Source organism: Phalangium opilio, unplaced genomic scaffold (genome assembly GCF_054372755.1).
Source record: "Phalangium opilio isolate 3A_F unplaced genomic scaffold, DU_Popi_V2 ptg000045l_1, whole genome shotgun sequence".
NCBI lineage: Eukaryota > Metazoa > Arthropoda > Arachnida > Opiliones > Phalangiidae > Phalangium > Phalangium opilio.
The window spans coordinates 344,619-364,263 of NW_028324168.1; the positions used below are offsets into that span (position 1 = coordinate 344,619).

Below are 19,645 nucleotides of genomic sequence, written 5' to 3' on the forward strand. Positions count from 1 at the left end.
GGTAGCTAAAGTGGCACAGAACAGAATGAATCTCACGAGTTCCGAGTGGCCGGCCGAACCCCTCCTCCCTTCACTGAATCACTGCGCTTACCCGTAACCGCCGACTCGCAGACCGAGACCGGCAGAAACCTTACCAAAATACCAGCCCGAAAAACCAGCCCAAAAAACCGCCTTCCGCCCAACCATTTTTTCCCGCTACATAGATCAAAAACAAGCCCAATTTGGGCGGGAAACCGCCCAACTGGCAACTCTGAGAGTGGGCTATGAGTGAAGAAAGTTATGAGAATTCTAGAATTTATAAAAGAAGTGAACTGTACTGAACTAAAAATAATTTCTATTGTCTGCTATAAATTTTACCCAGGATTCTGTGAAGCGGGAATTTTCAACTGCGTTTTTTAATTGATAGTTTAAACTAATTAAAGATTTTAAATAATATACGATGGAGAAATTTAGGTAACTATAAAATTTTGTTATACATAGAAAGCAACGTGTTGTTCAAGCCTTATATTAGGCTTAGTGTGTTGTTCAAGCCTTATATTAGGCTTAGTGTGTTGTTCAAGCCTTATATTAGGCTTAGTGTGTTGTTCAAGCCTTATATTAGGCTTAGTGTGTTGTTCAAGATTTATATTAGGCTTAGTGTGTTGTTCAAGCCTTATATTAGGCTTAGTGTGTTGTTCAAGCCTTATATTAGGCTTAATTTATGGTTTCCGTTTCAGTTTACCTAAGAGAACCGGCTTAAAAACGAAATTGGAAAAAGAATTTGAGTTGCTTTATCAGGAAATAGGATTAGCCCTCTTGAAACGCAGGGATAATGAAACAACGGAGCTTAAAAACATGGTCAACAGAGCCAAATTTAATGAACTTGAAAAACGGAAGAATGAAACGGAGAAACAGGTAGGATAATTATTACCTTGTAGTTTGGAAATCAATCTAATTTTCCAGTTAATTACAGAATGAATATTTGATTGGTCAATTAGATGCATTGGATAAGTCTATCAAAGCTCAGAAAAAGGAGGTAATTTGTACTTAAATACAACTGGATTATGGGTTATTAAAGGGGCTGGCCGGAGCTGTTGGGGTGAAGGGGGGGTCAAACTGTTGGTTAGCATATTGCTTACCCGCCCACCGCGACGGTGACGCCATTCCTTATGGCCAAAGAGCTGGGTGTTTTCCCCCTGAACTAAGGGCGGTCTCCCCCCCCCCAACAGCGCTGGTGAGCCCCTTTAAATTCAAATCTTTCAGATGAGGGAATTGCAAGAAGATTACAATGAACGGGAATCCAGGAATAAAGAAGAGATGAAAAGGATTAAAACAGAAAATAATCAAATTCGAGTGAGTTAATTACCACGTTTTTTCTTATAATTATTAAGTTTGTTTTTGATCAAGATAATTATTACAAAGCCTAATTATTAATTAATAAACTCCTCTTAAAAGGAGCAACTGAGCAAGAATTTATCTGAAACAGAAGCACAATTAAGATTGGCTAAAATTAGCGAAAGTAAACTACTCAGAAACATTCAGGATTTGGAAAATCAATTAAAACTTAAAGATGAAGAATTAAAGTTAATATTAATAATGTTATTTTAATTAAATATATACTAATAGATTCTAACTTAACTTAATTACTTCTTTCTCTTAGAAACATTGTAGCAAAGTTTCCTGATGATTCCGAAATTGTAATCTACGCTGAAAAAATAGCCAATGACTTTCTACAAAATGAAAATGAACATTACGAGGAAAATAAACTGGAAATAATGAACAAAATTCGGGAAATTGAAAAGAAATTTTTCACAACATGAGACGCAACAACCAACCAGCTTCTGAAATGTCAAATTAATTATTTTTATGGAAATTAATATTTTTCAATTTTTGATAAGTAAGTTTTAAATAAATTTTTTAATTTTTTTTTGTATTCTCAAAAGAATAAAAAAAAAAAAAAGAAAAACATTGGTAAATAAAATTTTAATTATCCTAGTTAAGTTATTAATATAATTAATTTACAAAAGTTCAGTAATTAATTAACTAAAGGATTTAGGCAAGGGGATTTAATTTAATTTAATTTTAATTTTTAAAATCATAAATTAAATTTTTTTCAATAGTTTTTTTCAAGTTTTTTTTGTTAAGTGTTTCATTTCATTTTATGTTCATGAATTTAAGGAACATTCGCGTTGCGTGTTTATTTAAGCTTATGACTTGACGAGTTATGACACATATTCTTTTTGGAAAACACTTATTCATCATCATCATCATCATCATCATGAAGTACTCGACTCATACTTAAGCGTTTAATTTAGAATTAAATTAATTTAGTCATTTCCTAAGTTTAATTGTTCCAAAAAAATGGGTTCTCGCTGTCGCGCAATTTGTGTTTATTCTTTCTTTCGCCATTTGCGTATTTTAAACCAACCAAAGGTTTATTTATTTATTAATTTATGTTTAAACAATCTGGAAGCTTCTTTGGTTTGTTTATTTGTTTGTTTGTTTGTGTGAAGTTGCACTGAGTATTTGTTTTGTTTGTTTGTTTTACTTCCATCTTACGACGAGACGCGCTTTAGTAGTAGTAGTTTTTTTTTGTTTAAAGTTTGATTATTTATATTATCTTTGTTTGTTTGTTTGTTGCCCCACAAATGAGAGAAAGTCAATGAATTTATCTCACAACAATTAAAATGCGTGACGATATGTTATTCAAAAATAATTTCTCTGCAATTCTGAAAAGAATTAATTTTGTATTATAAGAAGAGTTACGATAACATAACATTACACCTTAAAAAAACTGCCTTTTTCTAAATATAAAAATTATAACAAAATAATTATCATTTAATTAGTCTTAAAAACAATCAAGGACTACTGGTCGTCATTGGTTTAGTGTCGTCTGCTCTTACACGCCGCGCGTGAGCGAGTGGGCTATGTCCTACCCTACCCTCCCTTACCCCTCCCAGCCTGTGAGAATTCAACCAATCCCATAGGGGCAAGGGTTCTGACGTCACTAAACAAACAATGGCACAATGGCGGCGCCGTAGTCGTCGTTTTTAGGACTAATTAAATGCTAATTCTTTCGTAATAAGAGATCCTTTTTTTTTTTTTTTGATATTTTTCCTTTTATATTTAGAAAAAGGCCGTTCTTTTAAGATGTAATGTTATGTTAGATGAACTTTTCCTCTAATTTTAATCTGGAATTTCTCCTTTAAAGGTAAGTGAAATTTCCCGCGTTTTCTTTACCTGTGGCCGAATATTTTTGTAACTTGTGGCACGTGAATAGGAGTTGGGGTGTTGTATGAGTATTTGTTACAAGTAGAGGGTGTCAGCCGTCCAAGGGATGCCCTAAATAAACCATAGAAACCTCCGTATTTCCATAAACGGCCGAAATGGCTGGGTAAAGTTTTTTATCAGGTAATCCCCTGAATGCTACTCCTAGGAATTCGTAATTTCGCTCAAACGCCAGTGTATTATCTTCGCAGTCGAGTATCACTCTTATTCTTTCACCTACCTAAGATTAAAAAGACACAGTTCAATATGTATGGATGTCATTTACTGCGTTACTTAACCCAACAAGGGAAAACCTTGGTCAAATTTGATTTTAGAATCAGTCTTAGGCAATTTGAAATGACTTAACCATAAGTGGGTTTCCCAGGTGGGTTTTCCCCCATCAGGTTAGATCTGATTACTAAGGCGATTTACTTGATACTTGGGGGCATTATTTAGGAGGGGGTAATTTCCTTGACTGTCACCATTATGCAATAAGTGATTGTCCACCAAATTCCATCCCCAGCTCTCGGAATTTGAGCCGAGTAGCGCGACGTATCCGGGACACTGAACCGGAGCTTCGTTGGTAGCTATACCCACCACAGCTACCGTTCCCAAGGGTCCTTCCCACCACACTTCCCAACAATGCCGACCAGTCCGAAAACCGATTTTGCCTTTGGCCGCGTCCGTCGATTGCGCCACCGGGTTCCGGTGTAAGGTGAACCCGTTAGGTTTGACGTAAATGTTCCTGGAGCACTCGTTGGGGTCCCACGCGTGATAGAAGGCCCGCAATTTGGCCTTGTACGTCGGGACGCTCGACAGCAAGTCCGACTTCAAGGCCTCTTCCGCCAATTTCCGGACGCAATGCATCCTCCACACATCGTTGTTTTCGTCGTTGAGGATTTTGTACCACGTTTTACACACCAAAGAACTGTTCCTTAAATCCGTCAAGTCCAAATACGAAAATATGTTTTCCAACACGTTGGCGTACAATTTACCCCACTTGGCCGTCGCCATGACGGAACTGACAGCCCCCGTCACCTCCTCTCTCATCCTGCCGCCACCGCCGAATAACGACCGCCCATTGGCTTCCCCTTTTCTTTCAATGACAGTAATAACGAAAACCCGCAACTGCAATGACTCTTTGAAAAAAACGATCACGATTCTCATCCGTAGTTTACGATACGAGTTCCTATTCCTTGTCCTGTTTTCTCGTCTACTTCTGTCTTCCTTCTTTTACGTTCTGCAAATAAACCAATGATGTTTCCTTACCCTGACGTCATTACATTATTAACCAATCCAACGTCTAACCTTCTTAGCTCCTGTGGGAAAGCCGGAAATGTGGATTGTCATACCGCTGGCTGGCGGTGTGGTGGTTTGAACTTTTCAACGGGACTTTTGACAGATCAAGATCGTCGAAAAAATCATTATGACATTGTATTTTAATTGAGGCGATAAATATTACGCTGCTATTAATTAACCGTTTTAAAATGTGTGAAATGGGAAGAGTGGGGTTAAAATGAAAATCTTTAAACTACGACAAGAACCAAGGCTTAACGTTTGTGAAGTTTACCTCCTCCATGATCCATCCCCCCTTGGTATCGGACCCTTTGAACTTTCCGCCAACGCAACAGCTGTTATAAAATATTTCTTAATCGGTTTAAACGAATTAAAATCTCCACCGAAATGACAGTCATTTAATTAATATTACATTTATAAAATGCGCGAGTGACGCTCGCGTTTAAGTACGCGGACTAAAAACTTTGAATCAAATATCAATGATCAACATTAGGTGGAAGAAGATCACATTTGAACTTCAGCAGCGATGGGTTGCTTCAGTCTTCCATCGTTTAAATCTTACAAGTCAACCAGATCGGTAAGCCAGCCTTATTTTTAACATATTCTTCGCGCTACGACGACCTAAAGATTGATGTCAGTCGATCCAATAAGTTAATCATTTCACGAGATGCAACTACATTTTTCTCCGTGACAAATTTGAGAAAAGTAACGAGTCAGCCTTCCTATACATTTATATTTTTCTGAATGTCAATTACAATTACTAATAAAAGAATGGTGGAATTTCTGGAGTAATATCCGATCAAATCTCTTAGTTGGCTTTGTTAGTTAAGAAATTTTATAAAATATGATTTACTCTAATGTAAAGTAATTATTTATACGTGAAATATTTATTTTGTCATCCTTTAATGGAAAGGAAAGACGTATAAAACGCCTGCGCGTTGCTCTAGTTTGCTTTGTCACGAAATTTTATTCCATCCAGACGTAGTAAATCTGATTTATTTGATAGAGCAGGTGCCATTGACAATTTAACGCAATGTCCTTCAGTACTAAAATATGTCACAGGCGCGACATTATTCCCTCGTTTTGGAAATAATATAAAATGCCTTGGCAAGAAAAAAAAAGCCCGGGTTCAATTGGAAATAATCAGTTACAGAGTGGGTAGAAATCATCCTAGCTTTATCAGCTATAGAAGCGGAATAAAAGTTCCTCCTTTTATACCCCTTATCTTAAAACAACTTTTACAAACGGTATCGTGTCGTGTTAATCCGCGAAGTTACTTCGTGTACCTGCGCGAATTGCTTCTACCGTTCATAAAGCACTTACTTTATGCAATTATATAAAAAAAAGTGAAAAAAAAAATGTCGGTAAATGTTAACCGTGGTTTTGAACCGGAGGATAAAAATGAAGCTGATGAATTGGAAGAGAGTGATGTAATTAGTTGGATATATCCTCTATTTAATTTCGTATCAGTTATTTTAATTTACATTTAAATTTAATGTAAATTAAAATAAAATTGATTGTCTTTATTAGAGGAGTTCCGTCAATGGTGTACCACCTACTAGAACTGTACCAGTCGGTAATAAAATACCGCCTGGTCAAACTACGTTACCGTCGGATAAATTTGCGGATAATACCGTTATTACCTCTAAGGTTAATATAATTTTAATTCTATTAATTAGAAAAAAAATGTTACAACCCCTTGTCCATTCATTTTTTGCAGTACACAATTTTAAATTTTTTGCCAAAAAATCTATTTGGTCAGTTTCGAAGAATAGCAAATTTTTATTTCCTATGTATAGCTGTTATACAGGTAAACCCCTTCCACCCCCTCAAACACGTAAATTAGTCAATATAGTATTAGTAACACGATGCCCTTTGCGCGACCTAGCTGGGTATTGATAGTCCAGTCAGTCCCGCTACCAGTCTTTCCCCTTTGATCTTTGTGGTCGTTGTAACGGCCATCAAACAAGCGTACGAAGACTGGTTAAGACACAAAGCGGACAACGTTGTTAACAAACAGTTGGTTAGAGTTGTTAAAAATGGAGATGTTCAAAGGATACAGTCGCAAGCTTTGAAGGTATATATGTCCAAGCTTGGTTGCTAAAACCAAAAAAAAAAAACCTGAAAAATTGGGCTCGTGTAGGTGGGAGATATTGTTATGGTCAAATCAGACGAGGAATTTCCTTGCGACTTGGTTATTCTTTCTTCCAACGATCCCGAGGGAAAGTGTCATATAACTACAGCTAATTTAGATGGTGAAACCAATTTAAAAGTAAGACCCTGACCAACGTAACTGCCCTTTACCCCGTTTTGACTCTGGCATAGTTTAGAGTGACCCCCCATGGCATTTCTCATAAATAGAACAAATATGTTACTGAAAAATAAACCAAATCGGGAGACGATAAAAATATCGAATAAATTATGTAAATCAGTACATATATTCGATGATACTGTTATTTAGCTACATTGTCGCCGTCAATGCTTTGATTTTTGGTAGCCCGGGCAATGTAATTGTCGCAATCATCGCGACCCTGGGTGTAATTTATTCTCAGTGTCATCTATTTTTATGTTGGGCCAAAAATAACGAAATTAATATTGATACGACGCGACCTTGTAACAGTTAAAGTGGTTTTATTTTTGACGATTGACTGTGTGGGTTCCTCATCTCTAAACTACGCTGGACGTCAATCCCGATTGCTAATCATAATTTAACGGGTCGTCGCGTACGTCTAGGTACACGAAAGCATTCCAGAAACGAAAGATTATAACGAGATTGAGAAATTAGAGCAATTGAAAGCGGTCATCGAATGTCAGTTACCAAATGCTGACTTGTACCGCTTTTTGGGGCGAATGACAATCACGGAAGAAGGCGTGGATGGGACCACCACGACGGTGGTTAGGTCCCTGGGACCCACGAACCTTCTCCTTAAAGGAGCCAGGTTAAAAAATACCCCCTTTATCTATGGTTGCGCCGTTTATACTGGTCAAGAGACCAAAATGGTTTTAAATTTGAAATTAACTTCAAATAAATTTTCTACCGTTGAGAAGTAAGATCGAGCTTTCGTAGCCCCCCAAAACTAGCTTTAGTTTTAATTGAGATTAATTTTTCATCGCAGATCAATGAATAGATTTTTAATCGTCTTCCTTATATTTTTACTTGTTGAAACAACTGTGGCAACGGCTTTGAAATATTCCTTGCCAGTTAATCGCGATCCTAAAATGCACTGGTACTTACCCGCCCCGCCCACAATTAAAGTAATTAACCCTTAATTATTGTTGGTTATTAAAACTTTAGTTTAAATTGCCCCTTTCATACATATTCAGGCTCGAAAAATCTTTGAAGACTTCTTAGCGTTTTTGGTTCTATTTAATTACATCATTCCAATTTCGCTTTACGTAACTTTAGGTTCGGATTAAATTTAATTTATAATTAAGAAAGAGAATTAGTTAGTTTTAATTAAGTCTGTATCTAAATAGAAATGGTTAAATTTATCGGAGCCATGTTTTTTTCGTGGGATTCTGAACTTTACGATCCGGAAAGCGGAGAATTCGCCAAATGCAATACGTCCGATTTGAATGAAGAATTAGGACAAGTAAATAAATTCCCGCGATTAAGCTAATTAGTCAGTTAATTATTAACAATTGTACACCTCGTAGGTTGAGTTTTTGTTCACTGATAAGACTGGAACATTAACGGAGAACAGCATGCAATTTCGACAATGTTCTATAAACGGTGTTCGTTACGTCGAACAAGCGGGAACTCTTTGCCAAGTATCGCAAAAACTTCATTCCCAACCCGATCCCATTTATCAGTTCGACGTCAGTCTAATTAAATTAAATTGATAAAATTTGTCGGATAAACGTGTTTTTCTTCTCTAGGATGAAATTGAACGTTTCTTATTAGCTTTAGCCATTTGCAATACGATCCAAGTTAACGTTAAATCGAGTATTGTCGGTCGTATCCCCTCTTTTGAGGAATTAGATTATCAGGCTTCGTCACCCGATGAAAAGGCATTAGTGGAAGCCTGTAAAAGGTTCGCCATCAATTAAATGTTTTGATTAGCGAAGACCCCTTTAATTAAAATCGGTTTCAGGTTCGGCGTGGTCCTCTTAGAGTCGACCGATAACAACTACCGAATTAGTTTTAGAGGAGTTGTCAAAACGTTTAAGAGACTACACGTCTTGGAGTTTGATTCCGATAGAAAAAGAATGTCCGTCATTGTCAGGGATGATCAGGGACGATATCAATTGTTTTGTAAAGGCGCCGAATCAACTGTCCTCAATAATTGCCACGATGGCCCAATTGACGTCACTTTGCAACACGTTAACGGATACGCATTGGTGAGAAGTGAAATTGCCTCTCGATCTCGAAGTCGCGTGTTAGTTACTTCATATCCGTCAATGTTTTCAGGCCGGTTTGAGAACTTTGGTGATGGCCTGGAAGACTCTGACGCCAAACGAATTCGAGCGATTCAATAGAGAACTTAACAACGCTCGAAATAGTATGGGAAATCGCGAAGAGCTGGTCTCTTCCGTCTTTGACACCGTAGAGTCCAATTTAAGCGTCTTAGGGGCGACGGCCGTCGAAGACAAACTGCAGGAAGGCGTCAGAGAGACGCTGGAAACGTTACGAGCGGCCGGTATCAAGATATGGGTTCTGACTGGCGACAAACACGAAACGGCTATCAATATCAGTTATTCTTGCGGCCACATAAAAAGGGGAATGGTCCAACTCAATCTGACCCTGATGAACTCTACTCAGCAATGCAAAGCCGCTTGTCAGCAACTGAAAGGAAGAATTGACGCTGAACCAATGGCGAATTACGCTTTGATCGTCGATGGCTCTAGTTTGGCCTACGCTATGGGCGACTTTAAGGAATTATTCTCCGAGACATCGAAAGCGTGCGCGGCCGTTTTGTGTTGTAGAATGTCTCCTTTGCAAAAAGCTCAAGTAAAGACGATTCCCGTAAAGTTTTCTTTGAAGGAATGAAGCGTAAGTCGATGTTTTATTTTGTTTCCCAGATTGTAGCCATGATTAAAAGACTTCCGTCCGAGCCAATTACGGCTGCCATTGGCGACGGTGCCAATGACGTTAGTATGATACAAGAAGCGCACATTGGTCTGGGTATCATGGGTAAAGAAGGGAGGCAAGCCGTACGTTGCAGTGATTTCGCTTTTGCCAAATTTCGTTTTCTTCAAAGAGTTCTACTTGTTCACGGCCATTACTATTACATTCGCGTCGCTATTCTCGTTCAATATTTCTTTTATAAGAACATCGCGTTTATAACCCCTCAAGTTGTTTACGCCATCTTTAACGCCTTTTCCACACAAGTAATTAGCAATTGTTAAGCGATGATTCATGAGGAGTTAGTTGACTGACGAATGTTTTCGTTTCAATTCATTATAGGCGCTTTATCATAGCGTCTATCTTATGTTTTTCAATATTTTCTTTACGTCACTGCCCATCCTTGTTTTTGGCATCATGGAACAAAATATTCCGCAAGAAACGCTTATGAATACGCCAAATCTTTACAAGTAGGCCTACGAACTATTTTTTAGGGAAACTTAAGTATTTACTTAATAATTGTTTATTTAAATTAAATTAGAACAATTAGAAGAAACGCGAAACTTTCAAAAGTACAGTTTTTAAAGTGGATGCTTCAAGGGTTATGGCACGCCTTTGTTTGTTACTTTGGTACTTACGCCTTCTGGGGTGATGACCATTCACCCTTTTACAATGGACAAGTACTTAAAATTAATCTCAATCAAGTTATTAGTTAATTAGCCTTATTCCTGATCAGCGCCACCTACCCATAGCGGCGACTTTGAGAACTACTGTAATCGGCAAGCCAACCAGATGTCGCTAAAATCTGGTGACGTAATTTTTTGGTAAGACCCCGAGAGTGCCCGTCAGTGACGTCACCAGATTTTAGCGACTTCTGATTGGCTTGCCGATTACAGTAGTTCTCAAAGTCGCCGCTATGGGTAGGTGGCGCTGATCAGGAATAAGGCTAATTTAATGATTTTTTTTTTGCAGACGCTTGACGTTTGGTGTTTTGGAACTTCCGTTTATCATTTCGCAGTTTATTTAGTTAATTTAAAAGTTAGTGAATTTAATTAATGAGTACTAGTTAATTGTACTAATTATTCCCAACCTCTATAGTTGACCATGCATACTAGATACCTTACCACGTACTTTTTGGGCGCCATCGCAATTTCTATTATATCTTTCGAAGGTTTTAGTTTACTTTACGGCGCTTTTATATGGTAAGTTAATTTTAATTTTAACTTTAACTTTAATTTAATTTTAATTAACGCTATATATAATTTTCTTCAGGCCTTTACAAGACAATGCCCTTTACGGTGTCTATTTTAAAATGTGTTCTTCACCGGCGGTATGGTTAAATTTGCTTATTTTGCTTGTTGGCGCCTTATTGCCGGATCTCTTGGCAATTATTGCCGAAAATAACGCCAGTAAAATAGGACGAATTCTAAGAAACGTAAGTATTTAATTAATTAATTAACTATTTTAATTATTAATTTACTAACATTTCTTTTAATTGAATTAATTAATTAATTAATTAATTAACAAAGCAGTCGCAAACGATTGTTAAGGTAGGCTGTATTAAAACAATTAGTTTTTTTTTAGTCAGCTAATTAATTTAAATTACGCTTAATCTCGCTTTTAATTAAAAATATAAAACCAACCAACACGCCGCTCTCTATAGGTTTGACGAAATTAAATTAAAGGTAATTTAGTCGTAGTCGTAGTCATCGTCGTGTTACCCCCACCCCCCTTCTCCTCCTCCGTAATTAATTAATTCCACCCCTTAATTGTATAATTATTTTAAAACTAATTAGGCTTGGCCTTTGATAATATTAATTATTGCTAACCCTAAATAGTTGTTGTCGCTACCGCCAATCGTCGTACATTTTATGATATAATATTTATTCCTTTTTGGAATGCCGCTTTTTATTCTCAATCAGCCTTATTCCTTATCAGCGCCACCTACCCATAGCGGCGACTTTGAGAACTACTGTAAGCAGCAAGCCAATCAGAAGTCGCTAAAATCTGGTGACGTCACTGACTGGCACTCTCGGGGGTCTTACCAAAAAGACGTCACCAGATTTTAGCGACATCTGATTGGCTTGCCGCTTACAGTAGTTCTCAAAGTCACCGCTATGGGTAGATGGCGCTGATCAGGAATAAGGCTAATTACGCATGCATTTTTTTATTTTTTTTTCAAAATCTTTTGAAATTATGTTATTTTTATATAGATTTTTGTTAATTTTTGTTCTTTAGGTAGTGTGGTGTTGCTTGCGGCCCGTCCATAACTTGAATCTTCCATTGTCATCTTCCGCCGTCCCTAGTCAGCCCGAAATAGTCACCGTTTTTCATATTAGGACCCATCAAGAACAATCCCTCTAGTTGTTTCTCTACTCATTTAGTATATCCTTCTACCCACCTCTTCAACTATGTCGCACAATTTTTTACTTCCAAAGTGGAACAGTCATCAGATCCCCCCAATACCCAAAGCCTGCCTTAAAAGTCCCATTCCTCATACCAGGTAGATATATTATTTGTTTGGCGGAAATGGTTTTTTTTTTTTTTTTTTCACCGTGAGCGCCATTTTGGGGGCTAAAAATGATGTTATTTCTATCATTTAGCGCGGTTTTGGGGGTAAATAATGTTATTACCACCGTGGGCACCGTTTTTGGGGGTTTAAAATAATGTTATTACCGCCATGAGCGCCGTTTTGTGGTTAAAAATAATGTTATTACCGCCATAAGCGCCGTTTTGTGGTTTAAAATAATGTTATTACCGCCATGAGCGCCGTTTTTGTGGTTTAAAATAATGTTATTTCCGCTATGAACGCCGTTTTGTGACTTAAAATAATGTTATTACCACCATGAGCGCCGTTTTGTGGTTTAAAATAATGTTATTACCGCCATGAGCGCCGTTTTGCGGTTTAAAATAATGTTATTATCATCATGAGCGCCGTTTTGTGGTTAAACATAATGTTATTACCGCCATGAGCGCCTTTTTTGGGGTTAAAAATAATGTTATTACCGCTATGAGCGCCGTTTTGTGGTTAAACATAATGTTATTACCGCCATGAGCGCCATTTTTGTGGTTTAAAATAATGTTATTACCACCATGAGCGCCCTTTTTGTGGTTTAAAATAATGTTATTACCGCCATGAACGCCGTTTTGTGGTTTAGAATAATGTTATTACCGCCATGAGCGCCCTTTTTGTGGTTTAAAATAATGTTATTTCCGCTATGAACGCCGTTTTGTGACTTAAAATAATGTTATTACCACCATGAGCGCCGTTTTGTGGTTAAAAATAATGTTATTACCGCCATGAGCGCCGTTTTGTGGTTAAAAATAATGTTATTACCGCCATGAGCGCCATTTTGTGGTTAAAAATAATGTTATTACCACCATGAGCGCCGTTTTTGTGGTTAAAAATAATGTTATTACCGCCATGAGCGCCGTTTTGTGGTTTAAAATAATGTTATTACCGCCATGAGCGCCGTTTTGTGGTTAAAAATAATGTTATTACCGCCATGAGCGCCGTTTTGTGGTTAAAAATAATGTTATTACCACCATAACCGCCATTTTGGAGGTAAAAAAAAAATGCGTTGACAATTTCATAATGAATTATTTCAGTTTTTCTGCGTATGGAATAAAATGGGTGAAACTACGCCACTCGTAAGTGCCATTTACAATTAGCCAGAGTCTCGATCGAGAATCAATCGTTGGTAACTAATTAAGACTCCGTCATACGTCCTTCAAAACTTTTCCTAGCCAATCATAAACGTGGTATGAACATTAACGATACGAGTTAAACGCAATTAGTTTATTTTTAATCTTGGGTAGGCCTAACAATCTTAAACTAAAACTAAATAGTAAATATCAACCCACAAATTTTAGAGAGATGTTTTTTCTAAGAGAAATTAATTAATTTTTAAGAAATGATATCAATCAACGTAGCGCCGAATCAATCAGCCAATCCACCTTATTTCCTTTCGCCGGAAGTTAGGCTTAGCTCGAAGTTAGGCTTAGCTCGAAGTTAGGCTTAGCTCGAAGTTAGGCTTAGCTCGAAGTTAGGCTTAGCTCGAAGTTAGGCTTAGCTCGGGATTCATGGGGGTGAGTAACGGGAGGAAATTAGTCTGTCGTCTGCTACAAAAGCCAAAAATATGTACTGTAGCGGACGACAGACCAATTTCTTCCCGTTACTCACCCCCATGAATCCCGAGCTAAGCCTAACTTCCGGCGAAAGGGAATAAGGTGGATTAAAACTAATCGTGATTAAAGATAAAGGGTGAAAGGGAAGGAAGGGAGGGAAAGTGCCAAACTATCTAGAATTATAATAATTTATTCGGTGTTTAAATATAATTAAAATAATAATTTCAGTTCCTAAAAAAATATAAGAAAAATTAAGAAAACTAGCCTATATTTTACAGTATTAAACTTTGGTGGTTAAAATTATATTTTCTCGTTCGTTTGGAAAACAAACCAATTTTTAATATTACGTTCCTTTTTTTAAATATATATATATATACTTTAAAGGGAAATTAATGAAACTAATTACTTAGCCATTAGGCAATTAATATGATTATGCCAAAGATAAATCGCGCTTGTGCCAAAAACAAATAACGATAAAAAGAAATCAAAATATTAATTTTTATTTAGAATTTAATATTATTTCGTGTTTTTTTTAATCGCGTAATAATATTGCGGTGCCTTGTTATTAGACTTCGAGATATTATTTATTTAGCTAAGATTTGGCGGCCAAAACTAAAATAATTTGTGATAAAAAAAAATACGCGTCAACGTGAGAAATAATTGAAGGCTTTCGTGTACATATCCATATATATTAAATCATAGAGAAACTTTTTAATATCGTGTATATATTTATAAATAAATTTTTAATAGTATTAAATTATACTTTCATTAAAATTATAATGTATTAATTACGATACAGTATTATAACCAGACAGCTTGGTAGATGTATCAACCGCCATTTTGAATTCCTGGCTATCTGTAAGGTCACAACTACTTAAGACGAGGCCATTTTGAATTCCTGGCTATCTGTATGGTCAGAATTACTTAAGAGCCGCCATTTTGAATTTCCGGATATCTGTATGGTCAAAACTACTTAAGACGCCGCCATTTTGATTTCCTGGCTATCTGTATGGTCACAACTACTTAAGACGCCGCCATTTTGAATTCCTGGCTATCTGTATGGTCACAACTACTTAAGACGCCGCCATTTTGAATTCCTGTCTATCTGTATGGTCACAACTACTTAAGACGCCGCCATTTTGAATTGCCGGATATCTGTACAGTCAAAACTACTCAAGACGCCGCCATTTTGAATTCCTGGCTATCTGTATGGTCAAAACTACTCAAGACGCCGCCATTTTGAATTCCTGGCTATCTGTATGGTCAAAACTACTCAAGACGCCGCCATTTTGAATTCCTGGCTATCTGTATGGTCAAAACTACTCAAGACGCCGCCATTTTGAATTCCTGGCTATCTGTATGGTCAAAACTACTCAAGACGCCGCCATTTTGAATTCCTGGCTATCTGTATGGTCAAAACTACTCAAGACGCCGCCATTTTGAATTCCTGGCTATCTGTATGGTCAAAACTACTCAAGACGCCGCCATTTTGAATTCCTGGCTATCTGTATAGTCACAACTACTCAAGACACCGCCATTTTGAATTGCCGGATATCTGTATGGTCACAAATACTTACAGCGTCGCCATTTTGAATTCCTGGCTATCTGTATGGTCAAAACTACTTAAGACGCCGCCATTTTGAATTGCCGGAACTGTATGGTCACCAGTACTTAGAGATTACTACGCAAATTTTAAAAGATTCTTTTATTGAAAATACATATTTTTATACATCAAACTAAAGGTATAATATTTATATACATATAATTATATTACGAATTTATTTACGAACAAAAAAGAATCCTTAAGTTTAAACCCAAAAAACTAAATTAATATTAAATTTCCTTGCATTGAAAAGTTGTTAATTAATTAATTAATTAATTTCCATAATTGTCACTCAATTACAATCCCAAAGGATGATGTTGAACTAATCCACCATTTAGGCAAATATCTCCAGCGACGATACTCATGTCACGGTTATTTCTCAATTTATCGCTGTTTCTTAAAGCGCCCAAGTTGTTTTGAACTCGTTCCGAACACTGAAAATAAAATTAATTTTAATTTTAATTAAACCTTTGCAAGTAGGTGTGTCAAGAGGCTGCAAGTACTTCGGAGCAAATAATGGAGGTCAATTTGGCTTCGTGAGCGGCTGAAGCTAAATTCAATTTTAGGGCCCGAGAAGAACGGGATAGAACAGCCACCATCGAGTAGATATCAATCGCCGAATTCGCCAAACGATTCAGAAGAAATTGTTCATCTGAAATTAATTAATTAATTAATCAAGATTCTAAAGAGTTCCTTTAATTGGTAGGTATCTTGTTGACCTTTCACTTACTAACGATATTCTTTCCGTGTTTGAGCAGAACTTGTTCGACTGAATTTCCAAAAATCTCGATAGACCTCGAAGCCTAAAACACGCGCGGAGTTTTAAAGTTAAACTAATTAATAATTAATGCGTTAATTATTAATTAGCCTTATTCCTGATCAGCGCCATCTACCCATAGCGGTGACTTTGAGAACTACTGTAAGAGGCAAGCCAATCAGATGTCGCTAAAATCTGGTGACGTCATTTTTGGTAAGACCCGAGAGTGCCAGTCAGTGACGTCACCAGATTTTAGCGACATCTGATTGGCTTGCCGCTTACAGTAGTTCTCAAAGTCGCCGCTATGGGTAGGTGGCGCTGATCAGGAATAAGGCTAATTGACTAACGAGAGCTCCTTGATGGGCTAAATTAGGATGAATGTAATCGGTCAAGGTGATGCCGCCACTTAGTCCAACAGCCCTCTTGACCCGCTTAGATCCTTCCTCAAAGATCAAGCCCAAATTGGCGGCCGGATGCTTCATGGCGTTCTGTAACTCCCTTAAATGACTGCCGGCGTGTTGCAAACCAGTCAGGGCAATGAATAACCTCAAGATATCATTGGTTCCTTCGAAGATCCTGAAGATACGCACGTCGCGAAGGATTTTCTCCAAACCGGGTGACCTCATGAAACCCATTCCTCCTAAGATTTGAATGGCCTCGTCTACGACGAACCACGCTGATTCCGACGCGAAGATTTTACTGATGGCCGCTTCCAATTGAAAGTCAACGTATCCTCTGTCCATGTTGGAAGACACCATGAAAGCCATGGACTAAAAGGTAATAACTGTTAAGGGAAGATCGCCACAAAGGAAAAAGAACAATTACTTCCGTGATGTAATGAGCCATGGCCATCCTAGCTAGTTTCTCTTGTATCGTTCCATAAGTGGAGATTTTATTTCCAAACTGTGTCCTGTTCTTAGCGTGATCGACAGCCTTTTCAATGGCGATTCTCATGGTTCCCGACAAAGCGGCCGCCATTCCGAATCTACCATTATTCAATATGTTCATGGCCACTTTGAAACCTTCTCCAACTTCCCCTAAAACGTTTTCGACAGGCACTTTAACGTCGTCAAAGAATACCTCGGCCGTATTAGAGCATTTGATGCCCATTTTCTTTTCAGGAGGACCGTTGGTTACTCCCCCGAATTTCCTCTCAACAATAAAAGCCGTGATTTTATCGCGAATTCCTTTTGGAGTTTCCACGGGTGTTTGAGCAAAGACAGTGAAGATTTCCGCCAAGCCTCCGTTACTAATCCAAATTTTGCTACCATTTAAAATGTAGTGTTTTCCATCTTTGGATAGTTCCGCTCGACATTTAATGGACTAAAGAAATAGCGTTAGTTTTAGTTTTGTAAGGTGACGTTGCTTTTCAGAGCTTAATTAAAAATACCCCGGCATCAGATCCACTTCCTGGTTCTGTCAAACAATAACAGGCTACATTTTCTCCAGTTGCTACTTTAGGTAGATATTTCCGTTTTTGAGCTTCATTTCCGTACAATAAAATCCCCTTAAACCCGATAGACTAAAGAAAAATGCATTGCGTGCGCAAGTAAGATTCGGTGTACTTTTAATTTAAAGTACTTGAAGAAAAGTTAAGTACTTGATGAGCTCCCAAGACAATTCCAACTCCCAAATCGTTTTTCCCCACAATTTCGACCATTCTAGCGTATTGCGTATTATTCAACCCCAAACCATCATGATCTTGAGGAATTTGGATGCCAAAGGCTCCTAATTCCTTCAAACCAGTCATGGTAACTTCATCTACAGATTCATTCTCGTCATTTTTTAAAGCGTCATTAACTTCGCTAAAGAATTTTTCTGTTGGATCAATTAAACTTTGCAGAGTTTCACGTTGTTCTTCCGACAATACTGGAAATAATAGAAATGGAAACTAGTACATTAATTAATTTAAATTAGATTATGAGGATCGATGTTACCTTCAGGATAGGGAAAGACTTGATCAACTTTTAGTTCCCCTTTGAACATATTCATGACAAAAGAACTTGATTCCTGGCGTCAAAGATATTATAATTAACCCCCTCAAATTATTAATGTTTAGTTATGGTTAAATTTCCATACATTTTGTTTTGGATTTTTATCAACTTGATTGGATTTTTGTGCAACATTTTCATTATGGTTGTTATTTTCCTTAATATTGGGTTGAGCAGCTGTTGCTAAAAGTCTGCGAGTGAAGTTTATTAATGGGGGGAATTAGCCTTATTCCTGATCAGCGCCATCTACCCATAGCGGCGACTTTGAGAACTACTGTAAGCGGCAAGCCAATCAGATGTCGCTAAAATCTGGTGAAGTCACTGACTGGCACTCTCGGGTCTTACCAAAAATGACGTCACCAGATTTTAGCGACATCTGATTGGCTTGCCGCTTACAGTAGTTCTCAAAGTCGCCGCTATGGGTAGGTGGCGCTGATCAGGAATAAGGCTAATTAAGTTGAAATTAAACTTAGTTTGGTATTCACCTAGTTTGGAGAAAACGTTCTTGATTGTTTCTCAGGCTGTACTTCAAAAGGGGGCAAACTAAAGCGGGACGCGGGCTAATTTTGTTTAGTTTTGCGCCAGCCGCCAAACTCAATAATTTTATGTTGCGATGCATTTTTGTTAGTTAACCTAATTAAAAATTAATTGAAAATGAGGTTACTTAGAAAGCTGCCCTAACTTTTAACAAGCCTCGTATCTTTCGCTATCTGTTCTGATAACAAAACTAATTTCAAGTGGGTTTTTTTTCGATAATTTACAAGAGGTGTGACTCGCATGCCTACCGCCATAAGTTCATAAGGATATGTCCCATAAGTGACGTAGGTAAAACGTCATAGATTCTCTTAAAGCAACGCCTAGTGAGGCGCTGTCAAAGGCTTAGCACAGACTAAATAAGATGATGGACTGCAAAACCCGGGTGTAGTCAATTCTCGCGTAAGAAGTGTCATACTTATTGAACATATCTTATAAACTTATGCTATGATAACAATATAATTTTTTTTTGTATACTATTTTTGACTTTTGAGCTTTTGCGTCATTTCTTTTAATCTTATGGAATTATGACCCCAATTCTCATTGCGAAAGGATTTAAAATTAGTTTAAACAATGCAAACAAATGTTTTTTCATTAATTTTAATTAATTAGAAATTTGCCATTGTTTACTTCCTTATCTTAGTCCTAATTATATAATAATAATTATAGACCGTATAAATTCATTAGGCTTAACTATTTTTTTACGTCTAGGTATAATTGAAAATATGGGCAAAAAATACTTACCAGAACCTTTATAACCGAATATTCCGTAAATTAAACTCAACTTCTAAACTAATTAATGCTAATTAAATTTAAATTTACCACCAATAACTTGTTTACGCTTCGTATGCTGGGGTTTGGGCTTTTCCTATGATGTCATTGGCTTAAAAGGTCACGTGGAATATAGACGTAGAGTAACCATGGAGGCTAAATTACAAGAGGGAAAAATTGAGAAAAAACGAGGAAAATACTTTTATATTTTTTGCATTCATACTCCATAATTCAGTTCAGTTCAGTATCTCCTC

At 37.2% G+C, this 19,645-nt stretch overlaps 4 protein-coding genes across 11 annotated transcripts; 2 read left to right on the forward strand and 2 right to left on the reverse strand.

The window, feature by feature from the left end:
• The first annotated feature begins 228 nt into the window (after nucleotides 1–228).
• Nucleotides 229–1,975, forward strand: LOC149676513 (uncharacterized). Its single transcript, XM_089837574.1, has 6 exons — nucleotides 229–453; nucleotides 717–894; nucleotides 953–1,015; nucleotides 1,243–1,332; nucleotides 1,435–1,562; nucleotides 1,640–1,975. The coding sequence occupies exons 1-6, from the start codon at nucleotides 440–442 to the stop codon at nucleotides 1,797–1,799; spliced, it is 633 nt and encodes a 210-aa protein (XP_089693700.1). The 5' UTR covers nucleotides 229–439; the 3' UTR covers nucleotides 1,800–1,975.
• Fsn (F-box synaptic protein) lies at nucleotides 1,878–4,486 on the reverse strand. Its single transcript, XM_089837564.1, has 3 exons — nucleotides 3,679–4,486; nucleotides 3,220–3,487; nucleotides 1,878–2,708 (listed from the first exon to the last, which is right to left on the reverse strand). Exons 1-2 carry the CDS (start codon nucleotides 4,411–4,413, stop codon nucleotides 3,302–3,304), a joined length of 921 nt encoding a protein of 306 aa, XP_089693690.1. The 5' UTR covers nucleotides 4,414–4,486; the 3' UTR covers nucleotides 1,878–2,708; nucleotides 3,220–3,301.
• Nucleotides 4,487–4,572: 86 nt separating this feature from the next.
• On the forward strand, nucleotides 4,573–14,492 carry LOC149676515 (phospholipid-transporting ATPase IF-like). 7 transcript variants are annotated; one of them, XM_089837525.1, is made up of 23 exons: nucleotides 4,573–5,119; nucleotides 6,073–6,192; nucleotides 6,263–6,352; nucleotides 6,431–6,619; nucleotides 6,686–6,814; nucleotides 7,276–7,589; nucleotides 7,659–7,797; nucleotides 7,867–7,948; nucleotides 8,020–8,135; nucleotides 8,200–8,361; nucleotides 8,422–8,576; nucleotides 8,637–8,883; nucleotides 8,954–9,493; nucleotides 9,565–9,873; nucleotides 9,950–10,077; nucleotides 10,149–10,287; nucleotides 10,580–10,645; nucleotides 10,706–10,809; nucleotides 10,880–11,042; nucleotides 11,137–11,157; nucleotides 11,846–12,110; nucleotides 13,217–13,589; nucleotides 13,641–14,492. In XM_089837525.1, the coding sequence occupies exons 1-21, from the start codon at nucleotides 5,069–5,071 to the stop codon at nucleotides 11,969–11,971; spliced, it is 3,390 nt and encodes a 1,129-aa protein (XP_089693651.1). In that variant the 5' UTR covers nucleotides 4,573–5,068; the 3' UTR covers nucleotides 11,972–12,110; nucleotides 13,217–13,589; nucleotides 13,641–14,492. The 7 variants fall into 7 exon arrangements, with proteins under 7 accessions (XP_089693651.1, XP_089693650.1, XP_089693652.1 ...); XM_089837524.1 differs by having other exon boundaries at nucleotides 13,217–14,492; XM_089837526.1 differs by having other exon boundaries at nucleotides 11,140–11,157; nucleotides 13,217–14,492.
• Nucleotides 14,493–15,421: 929 nt separating this feature from the next.
• Nucleotides 15,422–19,631, reverse strand: Acadvl (Acyl-CoA dehydrogenase very long chain). 2 transcript variants are annotated; one of them, XM_089837544.1, is made up of 12 exons: nucleotides 19,615–19,631; nucleotides 19,443–19,547; nucleotides 18,572–18,719; nucleotides 18,175–18,277; nucleotides 18,033–18,105; nucleotides 17,696–17,964; nucleotides 17,486–17,617; nucleotides 16,921–17,418; nucleotides 16,443–16,865; nucleotides 16,069–16,141; nucleotides 15,842–15,990; nucleotides 15,422–15,772 (listed from the first exon to the last, which is right to left on the reverse strand). In XM_089837544.1, exons 3-12 carry the CDS (start codon nucleotides 18,703–18,705, stop codon nucleotides 15,635–15,637), a joined length of 1,992 nt encoding a protein of 663 aa, XP_089693670.1. In that variant the 5' UTR covers nucleotides 18,706–18,719; nucleotides 19,443–19,547; nucleotides 19,615–19,631; the 3' UTR covers nucleotides 15,422–15,634. The 2 variants fall into 2 exon arrangements, with proteins under 2 accessions (XP_089693670.1, XP_089693669.1); XM_089837543.1 differs by lacking the exon at nucleotides 19,615–19,631 and having other exon boundaries at nucleotides 19,365–19,524.
• Nucleotides 19,632–19,645: the final 14 nt, after the last annotated feature.

What these genes read in the sequence shown, in the direction of transcription:
- LOC149676513 (XM_089837574.1), top strand. An exon ending in TCAAAGCTCAGAAAAAGGAG is followed by an intron (nt 1,016 to 1,242) that starts GTAATTTGTACT and finishes CAAATCTTTCAG; the next exon opens with ATGAGGGAATTGCAAGAAGA. An exon ending in CTTAAAGATGAAGAATTAAA is followed by an intron (nt 1,563 to 1,639) that starts GTTAATATTAAT and finishes TCTTTCTCTTAG; the next exon opens with AAACATTGTAGCAAAGTTTC.
- Fsn (XM_089837564.1), bottom strand. Translation starts at nt 4,413, where the DNA reads ATGAGAATCGTGATCGTTTTTTTCAAAGAGTCATTGCAGTTGCGGGTT. An exon ending in ATAATGCCCCCAAGTATCAA is followed by an intron (nt 3,488 to 3,678) that starts GTAAATCGCCTT and finishes TTTTAATCTTAG; the next exon opens with GTAGGTGAAAGAATAAGAGT.
- LOC149676515 (XM_089837524.1), top strand. Translation starts at nt 5,069, where the DNA reads ATGGGTTGCTTCAGTCTTCCATCGTTTAAATCTTACAAGTCAACCAGA. An exon ending in CTTACAAGTCAACCAGATCG is followed by an intron (nt 5,120 to 6,072) that starts GTAAGCCAGCCT and finishes TGTCTTTATTAG; the next exon opens with AGGAGTTCCGTCAATGGTGT. An exon ending in ATGGTGAAACCAATTTAAAA is followed by an intron (nt 6,815 to 7,275) that starts GTAAGACCCTGA and finishes GCGTACGTCTAG; the next exon opens with GTACACGAAAGCATTCCAGA.
- Acadvl (XM_089837544.1), bottom strand. Translation starts at nt 18,705, where the DNA reads ATGCATCGCAACATAAAATTATTGAGTTTGGCGGCTGGCGCAAAACTA. An exon ending in GAAGTGGATCTGATGCCGGG is followed by an intron (nt 17,419 to 17,485) that starts GTATTTTTAATT and finishes CTATTTCTTTAG; the next exon opens with TCCATTAAATGTCGAGCGGA. An exon ending in ACACGGAAAGAATATCGTTA is followed by an intron (nt 15,991 to 16,068) that starts GTAAGTGAAAGG and finishes AATTAATTTCAG; the next exon opens with ATGAACAATTTCTTCTGAAT.